Below are 13754 nucleotides of genomic sequence, written 5' to 3' on the forward strand. Positions count from 1 at the left end.
TTCATTTCACTAGCATAGAATCACCATCAAGCCAAGCAACAATGTGATCCATCCCACTAAATCAATGTATCATCCAGTCGCTGGAGTAGATCAAGTAAGGAAGGGAGGAAGGGTAACTCACTTGGTGAGCTAATGAAAATGAAGGAATTTGCAGGGTGAAGGACCATGGTTCAAACCCTGGCGAAAGAACTGATTTACTAACAATTAACAACTAACATTTTCCTATAAAAAAAGTATGGAAATGGTAAATATTTAACCCACAGGAATGAAGTCATTGTGTGCCCAAAACACTTGTCTTTTGGTGTTTAGGGGAAATCACTTCGAACTGCCGAACATTTTCACCTGTTTCACCGACTAGCCGGTTCTTGACAGAATCTTCAAATATCTGGAAACTAGGTTTAATTGGACCAGTCATTAGGCCGGTTCACCAGTCGCTCTAGGCGGTCCAAAGAAAATTTAAAAATCATGCTAATAAACTAGTACAATCCAAAAGTAACATCTACATTCCATTGAAATTTTATTCTATCAATGTAACTCTTCAAATGCCCCGGCATTTCCATTTCTGAGCAAAAAATTAAAACTTAGAAGATTAGCAGAACTCAGTGTATACATTAAAATACATGCCAGCAAACTAGGTTTTAAATGGCAAAACAATTGTCGCAGACTTGCAGTTCAATCTGGACGGGCAGGGCCAAGAAGAATTCTACGAAGACAGCACCTTCTCCACTTCAGCTGTCACCTCTTTGGGAGGTTTCTCAGCATGAAGATTAGCAACAATGTGCTTCTTTGAATAGTAATCAATAACCTGCATTCCAATGAACAAATTTTCATTGTAGACCATGATAACAAAGACCAAAAATGAAAAGAAAAAGAGTAAGTTTTACAAAACTGGAAAAATGAGAAGGAACTCTTCCGAAATTTTAGAATGAAGGACTTGAGTCAACATGTCTAAAATTGAAGGAGGGGGGGGGGGGGGGGTTGGGGAGTTGAACCAAATGATGAGAAAGAAATTCACATCAACTTGAAATTAAGCACGAACAAAATATTAGATTACATCATCAAGGATTTAAACAAAATATAATTGTTGACAGCTACTTTATATCACAATTTCAAATTTAATTTGACGCATTTTGATTCAAAGTCCTACCGGTTCAGTTTGCTTGTGGAATGCCTCCAGTCGTGACTTAAGAACGGCTGCAGTGTCATCCTTGCGCTGAATAAGAGGTTCACCAGTAACCTAGGAAAACAAACTCAGCAATCAAAGTTATATCACAAGTACTTTTTCTCAAAACAATATCCCCTCTCAAAGAGAGCATCAGTATGGCCGGCAACTAAAACAAGCAGTTCCCTCAATAATTTCCCAAAGAATCAAAACATCATATTTTGGTGTATAATGGTGGTAACAATGTACAAACCCATGACTTCATGCAAACTACCAAAACCTAGCTAACTCGATCCTAGGGAAACAAGGAAATGCGCACGTTATATTCAGCATTAATTTTATAAATGAACGATGATAAAAGCTTTTAACCATAAACATCAATCAATTATATTTCTGCCAATAGCATTTTTATACACAAAGATGCAGACTTACATCATCAACCCCAGGAAACTTGGGAGGTGCAAATTTTGTATGGTAGCTTCTGCCACTGGGTGGGTGTATCCAGCGGCCAGTAATCCGCTCCTCGAGGATTGCATCATCAATAGCAAAATTGAGAACCTTGTCAACTTTAACTCCCTGCTTTTCAAGCATCTCATCAAGCTGCAAGCAAAGAAAACAGAGAAAATGAACATTCATAGTATGGACAACAACATGTAAAATAGTAAAGAACTGCAGATAAACTAGTCTGTGTATATAAGCACAGAACTTAACATTTAGCTTCGATGTTAAACTATGTAATACCTTCTGCGCTTGGACCACAGTTCTTGGAAAACCATCAAGAATGAAACCTTTCTGACATGATGGTTTTTTCATTGCTTCATCTATAATGCCAACAACTAAGTCGTCAGAAACAAGTTGTCCCTGAATTCAAAACATAATACAAAATTAGAAAACTCTATATAAAGTAGAAATTTTATTAGATAAAGAAAATCCTCAGACACCTTACCTGATCCATAGCTTCTTTAGCCTTAACACCAAGAGGGGTTTTAGCTGCCACAGCAGCTCTTAACATATCACCAGTTGCTAAGTGACACAAGCAGTACTCATCCTTTATAATTGGTGACTGGGTTCCTTTTCCTGATCCAGGTGGACCTGCACAAACAATTTTCAAAGTATTTACGCCCTTTGGAGTTTTTATTCCATCACATATTTAATCTAAAAGCTTGAATCTTAAATGTACTAACCAAGTCAAATATGCACTTTGGAGAATAAACCTACCTGAGGAGTGAGGACTACAATTTCTTGTACAGTGATCAGAATATTAGTGTAATAAACAAAAGCAAATACAATGGACGGACAAGAGCATTACAAAACAATCATATAAATCTACGAGACAGTCCCATTTATAACAAGAGGATTAGAGGAAATCACATCGCAATTTACAATTCTAGCTCCTCTAAACACATTCAAGTTCAATTTAAAACTTTAAGGACAAAATTGGTATTGTGCTTTACAGTTCCGAATTTGCAAGGTAAGAGAATATAATCATGGAAATAAAGGATGATAATAGAAGAAACTCCTCATTCACAACACTAAGAAACACATTATACTTCACAATCACATACTACCTCTTGTAATATAAACTGCCTCAACCCAAAAGTTTAGGGAAGCAGCAATATGCAGCTTTTGATGTTTCTGTCTTATGAATAGAAAGAATAGAATCACAAAAAGGTAGAAATAATAAAATGTGGCATGGAAAGAAAGCACATGCTCTGACTTAGTCCAGTTTCAAATAATAATCAAGCAACGATAAAGTCATAGGGAGGAAATCAGCAGCACTTGCTTCAAACCACATATAGACAAAGTCACAAAACCAATACATAGACATATTTATGTAAAATAATTTCATGATGGCATGGTATCAAACATGGGTATTTCATTTTGGCTTCCATACACGTACGGAGGGTACTTGTAAATAAGCACAGGATGCTTACCGAAATAACTTTTTATACTTCTTGAGCACAACACATTAACTAAAACAAATTTTTTTAAGTTATCTCTTTTTCTTTTTATGAATACAAAGATGAAACCCCTACCTATATCATTAGCATAAACCCCTTGAAACCCTACCCGTGTCATTAATATGCATCAATCAATTATCTTGTACTTTCCTGGTCAATGCTCACCTTCATTGATTGATGGTGGATAAGTTAGAGAATTCATGTTTCATTTTTTGCGGCATGCACAAACACGAATCTCCTTCTCTCCGATATGCTTCTTTAATTTCAACAACAATATATATTATGGTTGAAAATATATTCTTCTATATAAGTGTACTCGTAACTTAATTTTTTTAAATTTTGTTGCAGCCGTATCAGTGCAACATAGGTGGCAAGTGTTTCGAGTTTCAACTAATGATGCTTAGCCAGGGACGAAACTACATATAAGAAAAAAGGGACGGTCGCCCCCAAAGAGAAAAAAATCCTTCATAGAATATTTAAATGTGACATTCACCCTCTTAAAATATTTACACTACATCATTTAATTAGTCATTGTTCATTTTATTGAGTATGTTAAACTTTCGCCCCTTACTCTTTCTCATTCCATCCCTGCGCTGAGGCATTCCGACAAACTATAGAGGTGCAGTAGTAGGAAGTTGGAAACAATTTCAAACTAGGCAATCCCAATTTAATCACACAACAAGAAATTAATTGCTGGTCTCTATCGCGTAAAATAAACTAGAAAGCTCAAGTAAACGATGACCAGTAATGCAATATAAGAGAATTAACACAAGAGAAAAAGAGACATGAACCACGTTCCGATCAATCTTACACCATGAAAATTAAAACACACACACACAAAAATATAAGAATGTTGTGCACTTTTCACAAAGCGGTAAGAGGTAGTAGGGACATAAGGGCTGAGTGGGATGAAGGGTCTAGGGTTCGAACCTGAGGAAGACTAATTTACTAACAACTATTGCCTATAAAAAAAAAACAAAGCGAAAAAATCATAAAAATGAGAACAAAAAACAAATCAAATGGAAATGGGGGTAATCACAAAAGAAACCCTAACAGCATTGTAAAATGAAGCATGAATTAGAACAGAATGTGGGGATCTGAAGAAGAGAGAAAGTACCAATGAGAATGACACGCTTGTCAGGCTTGGGGGCGCACTTCATGCGACGGAGGAGTTCGGTCATGAGATCGACGGAGGCAACATCTTCCAAATTGGGTGAAGCCATGGCGGCTGCTGCTGCTGCTGCTGGAGTGTGAAGCAATGTGGTGTGACAGAAAGAGAGAGAGAGAGAGAGAGAGTGCAGAAACACAAGACGAGAATAACGAATGAGGTTTTGCGTGTTCAAGTCACGAACGAACAGAACAATGAAACGATACTTTGCTTGCCCCTTCGGATTCTCCAACGCTACTCACTCAAGCTGTTGTATTTATTTCCTTGCCCTTTGCTGTGTCAGCGGTCTTCTTTCACGAATTATAATATTACAAAAGTCAAACATTTATTTCTAGATAGAGCACTTTTATTTGTTTAAAAACGAATGGGGTAATATTATTTCAGGTAGATAGAGACACTTTGAGAGATCTCACAAAACATACATTTTATAGCTTAAACCTTATTTAACTAATTTAAAAACTTTTTAAAAGTGTTTAGTAAATGAACTTATTTCGAGGTAGCTTATAGTCTACTAAATTTATTTTCATTTTTATTCTTATCATTTATTAGTGAATTCAACTAAGTGTCCATTTGAGATTTACCCAATTATTTATGATGGTAACGTCTTAGCTTCTAGTTCCCCTCAATTGTGCTCAACCATGTAAGGCAACAAGCCAACATTATTACCCACGCTTTAGCTTCTCTAACTTCATCTTTCTATACTCATGATTGGTGGGACGACCCACCGCAAAGGGTAGCTGAAGCTTTGCTTGGAAATAGGCTAGACAACTCGTCAGGGGTCTACGACCTACCATACCAAAGGTTGGGCATATGCTAGACTTATTTACTAAAAAAGTCAGGTTAAAACTTTTTAAAAAGCTTGATTAGCTAAAAAGGTCAGGCCTAGTCTTACAAAAAAACCTATTAGGTCAGCATATTTACCTAATTTTTTTTATAATTTAATAAATATATTATACTAATATATTAATAAATTTAATTGTAATAAAAAAATATTAATAAATTTAATATCATGTCTATAAATACAAAAATACAAAAAAACTAAAAGAGAAGAAATACTAAGATGAAAATCTTTTAGTATTGTTGAGGATGAATTTTTTAACTAAATCCTCCAATATTAAAAATAGAAATTCAATGATAGTTGTGAAGGCTTATAAGTCGGCCGACCTATTACCTCGCGACCTATTAGACCCAAGGTCTACTAGGCTCTTTAAGAGGTTATTTTGAGGTAAGCCATAAAATTTGGCCTATGAAAGGCCACAAGTCAAGGCTTGGGCTGCGAGTTTCGAATGTAGGTCAGGCTTAGGCCTCGCAAAGCCTAGCCTAGCCCAGCCCATTTCCACCCCTACTTGTAGACTCGGTGTTTTCTGATTAATATAATACAAGCTTTTCCTAAAAAAAATATTATAACATTGTCTATTTATAAAACACTAAACCCTAATTATTTTTATTATGAAATAATTACTATTTAATAAAAATAGAAAAATGTATTACTTGAGTGGGTGTATCTGGCCGCCGCTAGTGTTTGCCAGCCGCGCATGGTGCAGTGGATCACGTCGCTCTCCCAAGGTGTCGTTATGAATGTTGATGGCAGCGTTCATGGAACTCCAAGGAGGGGTGGTTTTGGTGGGTGTATCCGGAACATAGATGGCTCTTGGATCTCAGGCTTCTTTGGCCATAATGTTGTTCCTGATATTCTGCTTTTGGAATTGTTGGGCATTTTTCATGGTCTCGATCTTGCTTGGAAGCGGGGTTGCAGAATTGTCGAATGCCAATCAGACTCATTGCATGTTGTGTCTTTGGTGAGGAGTTCCCCGCCTTGTCTCCATGTTTATGCATCGCTAATTTGGGATATTAAAGATCTTTTGGAGAGACCGTGAGAAGTTTCGCTAGTTCATACTCTCCGCGAAGGGAATGGGTGCGCTGATTTGTTAGCTAAGCATGGGGCTAGCCAGGATGAGGCCTTAGTTGCCTTTGATATTCCTTTAGATGGGTTAGGGATCCTGTTGGGCGCTGATGCGTTGGGTGTCTCCTTTGTGAGACTTTAGTTTCTTTTTCCGGTCTTTGTCTTTTGTTCCTTTCTCTTTGTACCAAAAAAAAATCAAAAATCAATATTATATTTTTGAAATGATAAATAATTTGAACTAAATTAAAATATTTAAAGTGGTTAGTTTTTATTTTGGTTAGAGTAGGAGAAAGTGATAATTATTTTAAATATTAATATTATGTAGGTATTGATGTGTAATAATGATATACTCACACCTCATTTTTTCTCCACTTCATTTTCACCTATTTTTATTTTTAGGCTTAATTCCAGTTTTGGCCCCTGATGTTTCACGAATGTGCGGTCTGCACCCCCCATGTATAAAATGTGCAGTCAAGCTCCCTTATGTATCTAAACTGTGACATTGGTACCCTTCCGTCTATTTCCGTTAGTTGACCAAACGGTTCTCCCTTTTTTAATTGATGTGGCGTCCACGTGTATTAAAAAAGTCTGATTAAAAAAATAAAATTACAAGAATAATTCCCTCCCCCCATTCATTAAGCCTTCCCCCAATTTTTCCCCAAAATTAACCCTACCCAATTCCCCCCAATTTTTCCCCAAAATTGAATCCAGAATTCTCCTTCATGATCTTCTTTGCCTCTACTGCGAGTTCTGGATCACTCCCTCTGTCACCTCTGCTTCATCTCCTTGGGTGTGACAACTCGAATCTGTGTGTGAGAGATGGGTTTTGGGGGATTTTCGGTAATGTTTTTTGGGGTGGGCAGAAGATTGGGTTTTGGGGAGTTGGCGATGGTAGTGCAGGGAGGGGGGGTTAGAGGAGCTGGTGGAGGTTTTGGGTGAGTGGGGTTGGCGGTGACGGTGCTGTGGGGGTTTTCGTTGGTGATGGTGTTGTTGGGTGGGAATGGGATGAGGAGGAGGAGAAGGAGGAAGAAGGTGTATTGGGTGATTGTGTTCTTGAATTATTTGCTGGTGTTGAGTGCTTCGCGGTTAGGAGTTGATTTGCCTACGGGTGAATCTTATTTTATCAGTGTATTGGGGGCATGCTAGTGTCTTGAAGGGAGATGATTACTCTTGACTGGTTGAGTAATTACCTCGGCTTTTCCTTGTTTGTTCTCCTCCTATACTCTGTTTCTGGCTTCTTCTTTTTTTTTTTCTTTTTTCTAAATGGTGCAAAAAGAATATTTAATTTGAAAAAGGGAGTGAAAAAATAATATTTAGCTGTCTGGGGTAGTTTTGGACTTGGACTTTATGGAATTCGAGAGATTCCTTGCGAATGGTAATAAGACAAATGAGAATCCGGTTGCTTTTTCAGTGTTCAGAAGTGAGCTGACAGGGAAAAGTAGCCATTCATAAGAAATATTGCGAATGCTAATAAGACGGAAAGGAATCTGGTAGCTTTCTGACGTGCGTGTGGGAATCTGCCCCTTCCCAATGCCCTGGCGTGAGTGTCAGCTCTGGGTGACAAGGGATTTGCGAGCTTTATTTCGAATGGCTGACATGGAATGGCGTGTTGTCAGCTGATGGGTGACAAGCAGACAGGAGGACAGGCAATGACAACCATTCGCGAGCATGCAATCGAATGCTGTGTCGGTCAAAGGTGGCAACATGGCAGGCATTCGCAAGGAATGGGTCGAATGCTTCAAATTGATTTCTGGCGGTCCTACACCACTATAAATGGACCGCCAGAAACGCACAGCCCACATCTTCAACCCTCTCATTTAAAGTCTCGACCTCACCTCTCAATTTCTCTCAATTCCCTTCTTTCAACTTTCATTTTTGAACTCTCAAGTGTTAGAATACTTCCCCCTCAAGCTCTACCTAACCTCAAAGTCTCTCTATTGTTGGTAATTATTTCTAACTCCATCTCTCAATCTTACCTTTCGAATATTTTAGTTTATCATTTGTATTTGAGTCTCAAACTTTCTTTGATGCCTAATTTTTGGTTGCTTGTTTCATGAAGGTTTTGTAAATGGTGGATGAAGGAGTGGTAACTCTCGGCCCGAGAAATACGACGTTGTTGGTGAAGCAAAACACACATGTGTCGGGATATGTTTGGAACCAAACAAATAAGAAAGTCTTGAAGTTGAGATTACCCCACATTCCTTTGCATGGTGTCCCTCCCCAAATTGAAGCACATGTTCGCCTGGTTCTATCAAACAGGACAAAGTGTTGATATCAGCACTGGTGGAGCGTTGGCGGCCCGAGACGCAAACCTTTCAATGCCGTTTGGAGAGTGCACCATCACTCTTCAAGATGTTGTCGTTCAGCTGGGCCTAAATATTGATGGGCAACCTGTTACCGGGGTGACATGGGGTGACTGGTCCGATCTCGTTATTTGTAAGACCCTAATCTTACTTATGTATTGTTTAAGTGATTTATTGAATAAAAGTGAAGTTTTGGTGAAGTCTGAATTATTTGCAATTCTGTCCGTAACATTGTGTGAATTTTTGAGAGGTCTTAACAACCTAATCTTGAGAAGCTTCCTTCATGAGAGTTGTAGCTCTCTGAGTTAGCTAAATTCTCTCGTTGGTTTCAGGTCATTCCAACGTATGTAGCCCGAGATATTCATGTTTTAGTGACGGAAGGTCAGGCTGTACTGTACTAGCGATTTTGCTAGAAGATTTTTTCTTAATTCCGAATTCATCTTTATAAATTCAGGGGAAGGGATTTTGCCTTGATTTATTTTATTCTCTTAATCATTAATTAGGAGGGTAATTAGTTGGGTTGGGCTTGGGTCATTAAAAAGAAAAAAGAAAAAAACCCTAGTCTAGTGTGTGTGTGTGCCGCCGGTGGTGAGTGAAAGTAGCGGGGGAAGTTTTTTTTTTTTTTTTTTTCAAAAGGGATAAAAGCTGATTTAGAAGGGGCACAAAACACTACTGCTACGTAAAACTCAGAAGAGAAAAAGAGAGAAAGAAGAGAAGAAGAAAATCGCGAGAGAGGGAGAGGAAGAAGAAGAAGCCGCCACCTTGCACCCTAGTAGCCGCCGCCGGCCACCACGTGAGAGAGAGAGAGGGACGCGCGATTGGTAGAGAAAGAGGAGAGGCTTGGACAACAAGGGATAGGCTTCTTCACACTTCATCTTTCACTTTCTTTTCATACCAAACACTCAAGGTAAGGGCTGGTCTAGGTTGGGTAGTTTGACTAGGGAATTGCCATGATTTGCCATGAAGAAAGCTATGAACTTGATAGTTTTGCATGAGTTTTTGTATATGTGATGCTTGCTGGATTTTCTACCTTGAAATACCATGGATACATACCTCTAATCGTTGTTCATGCCATGATCTATGATTTTATGTGAATTTATTATGACATCTTGCTAATTTTGGCTTGCTTTTCTCCTGTCATAACATGATGGTTGAGATGTGTTGGGTTATGAAATTTTTGGATGATCAAATTGATGTGTGGGGCCGAACTAAGGCTTATGTGAATGGAAGGAAAGAAAGGAAAAAGTTTTTCAAACCCTAAGGGCCTTGGAGAGGTTCGGCCGAACCCCATTTTTAGGGGTTCGGAGTGTTCTTTTCTTTCGCTTCCATGCACAAGTCATATGATGCCTCACTTGGTGAATTTGCAATGATTTATTATGCATGAGATTTTAATTATGATAATCCTTATTCGATGTATAATTCTTATTCGAATAATTGTTCAAAGGGTCGCTCATCTAGCTGTAATTCCCACTGTGACTGTGATTAATTTGTCGTTATATTTATTCGACGTATGTTGTAAGACTCTAGGTTGACTTTAGAGCCTTAAACCAAGAGAAACGTGATTAATCTCTTGCAAGTAAATGAGATATTTAATGGAACATAGGTCTAGTGAGGACTATGGACCATGAGAACGATGGTGTCGTTAGAGACAAACAGTAACTTGCACGCGAGGGAGATTTTTGTGGATCATTGCGGCTCCACGTGATAAGGATGACTGCGGTCTCCTTGAGATTTTGTGGATCATTGCGGCTCCACGTGATTGAGGGTTGTATTGTGGGTCCCCTCAGAGAACTGTGCATCTGCGGATGTACGAGATTGGCCAAGGAGTTTTGGTGGCTTGTGTGATGTGAGGATTCGTTAGTTTAACTGACTAACTGCTACACAAAAATAATTCCATAAGTGAATGTTTAATGTATATTGTGAAATGGTTTATAATTATGTTGATTTTGCGACCTGACCCTTGAAGGTGCGAAAAACACTAGAAAGGGGGGGTTTGAATAGAGTTTTTGAATCACGGGTATACTTTTTCTGCTTTTTCAAAACTCACAGATAAAAACTAAGTGCTGAATGATAAGAAGAAAAGTTCGCAAGTATTTTATCCTGGTTCACTTGAGATAAAAGCTCAAGTTAATCCAGTCCACCTGTGAAGGTGATTTCTTCCTTCTTCTGATGAAGGCAATCCACTAAAATCAATGAGTGTTACAACTGCACTTTGCAACCTGCTAAGTGACTAACAATACACTGATTTTCTCACTAGTATCCTCTTAAGAAGCTGATCTACCGATCCTCTTAAGATTAGCTAAACACTGAATCAGCCTTGATTCAATCCTCTCAAGATCCGACCAACCTTGGTCTCTTAAGGAACTTTACAATGAGATGTAAAAGGTTTCGGGTTTACAATAAATGCTTCCAACAAGCGAATGGTAAACTCAGATGTTTAAGAACAGTGAAGAAATAATGCTAAGAACTTGGTTCGAATGAATTAGATGATTTCAGCAAAGTTTCTTAGTCTCTTTCTTCTTTCTTCAGCCTTTATATACTCCAAGACTTGTGATGTAGCCGTTGCTAGTGTTTTATCCGTTGGAGTGGCAATCTTGTAAAATCAGACTGCAAGGCTGCACGAGGTAGGTGGTGGACAGACTGTGACTTGTACGATGTTGTACTATGATAGCGACCTGTCCTTTCACCAGTTGACTTGAGATCTGAAGGCTTCAGATGAACGTTGGTGAAGCTTCTGATCCTCGTCAGATTGAAGCTTGGATTCTTCTGACCTTGCAACTTCTGCTTCTGAACAAGTTCCTCAGAACTTCTAAACGTCAGAGCTAGAATAGCTTGGGTCTTCAGAACCAACTTCTTGCCGGTCTTCAGAACTTGAGTCTTCTGCTTCTGGACCGTTCCACTGGAACATCTGGTCTTCAGAACTTCTGACTCTGGTTCTTCAGATCCTCTTGAGAGCTTGTATCTTCAGAACTTCTGAAGGATTTGCCACTGTTCTGAACGAACATGGTACGCTTTAGAGCTCTCTTTTTAGTATCCCTTGGTTCTTCTTCTTCTGAATAGATAGTCTTGGGTCAGATTTAGAACCTGTTTGTCACAACTAAGAAGACAAACGTTAGGGTACCACAATTGTTCATCATCACAAACCTTAATTGTAATCATCAAAACATAGAGATGCAACCACTGATCAAAACTTGATCTTACAACCCTTGCACTACTTGTCTTTGTGTTATTTGTGGGGGGGGGGGGTAGATGGTCGTGAAGATAACGGCGACGACCCATTCCTGGGAGATGAAGCTATATGATGAGAAGAGGGACCGGGCCTGGACGTCCGACATGTCCGGGGTTCGCCGTGTTTATGTCGGCGATATCAAACTCACCGGAAAGGATAAACAGGGCAACATAGTGGAAATTCAAAGGATGACAGGAAAGATCACCATGCCATATCCACCGCCGAGGTTTTACTTCCCAGAGGACGTAGGTTCTCAGGTCGCTTCGGTCGAGACAGATCCTTCCAAAGAGGTAGCTGCTGAAATTCAAGCGCCAGCGGAGCCGGTTGCGGTTCCAGTTCAGGTGCCAGTGGAGGAGCCAAGACTTGATGGCAACAAGGTAGTGAAAAGCCAAGTCCCTGAAGTGCCGAATATGTGGGACGACGAGGATGCCTGTTGTACTTTTGGTCCCTATGACTTTCCACTAGAGCCTCTACCAGAAGCTGAACCGCCTCTGAAGAAGCGTCGCAGGAACGAGGTGTTGGTATATGCACTAGTAGCTTAATATTTATATTTAAATATTACAACCTAAATATGTAAGTGATACCTATAGGGTCACACGCATAGAATTAGCCCACTAGAATTATGTCTTATTGGACCAGCCCATTAGATAAGCCCAATAAGGCTCCAATAAGAATTATGGTTAGCCTCCTTGTGGGTGCTTATAAATAGAGGATGAGATGCTCAAACCCTACATAAGAAAATTACACACTCTTGCCTCTGCTAGTACAAAGAGCCACAAGGGAGATCTAGTGGGAGAGATCACGTGGACTTCTGTAGAGACGAGGCTACCAATGTCTTGTTTGCCCAAACTGTCTTCAAGAGGTAATCCTTATTACTCCTTTACGTGTTTGATTGCAACATGAACTTTGAAACATGTGTTTTGCAAGATCTTCTCATATAGGGAATTTTATTCCGCTGCGGTAATCAACCGCATGATTCCCTTCAGTGTAGTAGGTTACACTGACGCTAGCTTCCAAACTGACAAAGATGACTCGGGGTCGCAATCAGGTTACATGTTCTGTTTAAATGGCGACGCTGTGAGCTGGAAGAGTTCAAAGCAAGAGACAGTTGTTGATTCTACCACAGAGGCTGAGTATATTGCTGCTTCAAATGCATCAAAGGAAGCAGTTTGGATCAAGAAGTTCATTATGGAACTTGGTGTGGTTCCTAACATTGTGGGTCCAATGAGTCTCTATTGTGACAACAATGGAGCCATTGCACAAGTTAAAGAACCTAGATCTCATCAACGATCCAAACATATACTTAGAAGGTTTCATCTCATCTAAGAAATAATTGATAGAGGAGATGTGAAAATATGCAAAGTGCATACTGATGATAATGTTGCTGACCCCTTGACTAAGCCTCTTGCACAACAGAAGCATGATAGTCACACTAGTGCAATATGCATTAATCTTATGCCTGATTAACTCTAGTTCTAGTGGGAGACCATTATTATATGCACTTGGATCCAATATGTTCTGGACACATTTTGTATCATTTTATTATTATTAATAAAGGCATTTCAGTTTAATATTTCTATAAAGAATATTAACGTCCATAGAATAGTATATACAAATTTGTAAGACGTTGAGTAGTAGACTTAACTGTGAGATTCTACAAAATACTGTTCTTATATGTTGTCCCTAGTCATTATTAATATCTGGGCAATATTAAGACTAGTGCGTGAGTTATTAAATGATCTAAATCTCATAGATCATGGACATGAGATGTCATGTCTTCACGCAGGCACACATTAAGAGTAATGGTGTGCTGGACTGACCCACCACAAGAACGTAACATGGATCATTACATGAGTGTCATAAACGATTCTCATTGTGACAATGATATATGTAATCCTTTGACTTGAAGTCACTATGATTCCTACATGAGTAGTCTTATATTTTAATGTCGTCAAACATTACCCGTAACAGGGTAACTATAAAGGCGATAATTGGGTATAGCACGAATCATGTGGAGGAATGTGAGTG

General features: G+C 39.1%; 1 protein-coding gene across 1 annotated transcript; it reads right to left on the reverse strand.

The window, feature by feature from the left end:
- Positions 1-480: 480 nt before the first annotated feature.
- Positions 481-4537, reverse strand: LOC130730598 (adenylate kinase 4-like). Its single transcript, XM_057582653.1, has 6 exons — positions 4241-4537; positions 2109-2254; positions 1904-2023; positions 1595-1762; positions 1148-1237; positions 481-805 (listed from the first exon to the last, which is right to left on the reverse strand). The coding sequence occupies exons 1-6, from the start codon at positions 4344-4346 to the stop codon at positions 704-706; spliced, it is 732 nt and encodes a 243-aa protein (XP_057438636.1). The 5' UTR covers positions 4347-4537; the 3' UTR covers positions 481-703.
- Between the last annotated feature and the right edge of the window lie 9217 nt (positions 4538-13754).

The sequence above is a fragment of the Lotus japonicus genome, chromosome 1 (assembly GCF_012489685.1).
Source record: "Lotus japonicus ecotype B-129 chromosome 1, LjGifu_v1.2".
Lineage (NCBI taxonomy): Eukaryota > Viridiplantae > Streptophyta > Magnoliopsida > Fabales > Fabaceae > Lotus > Lotus japonicus.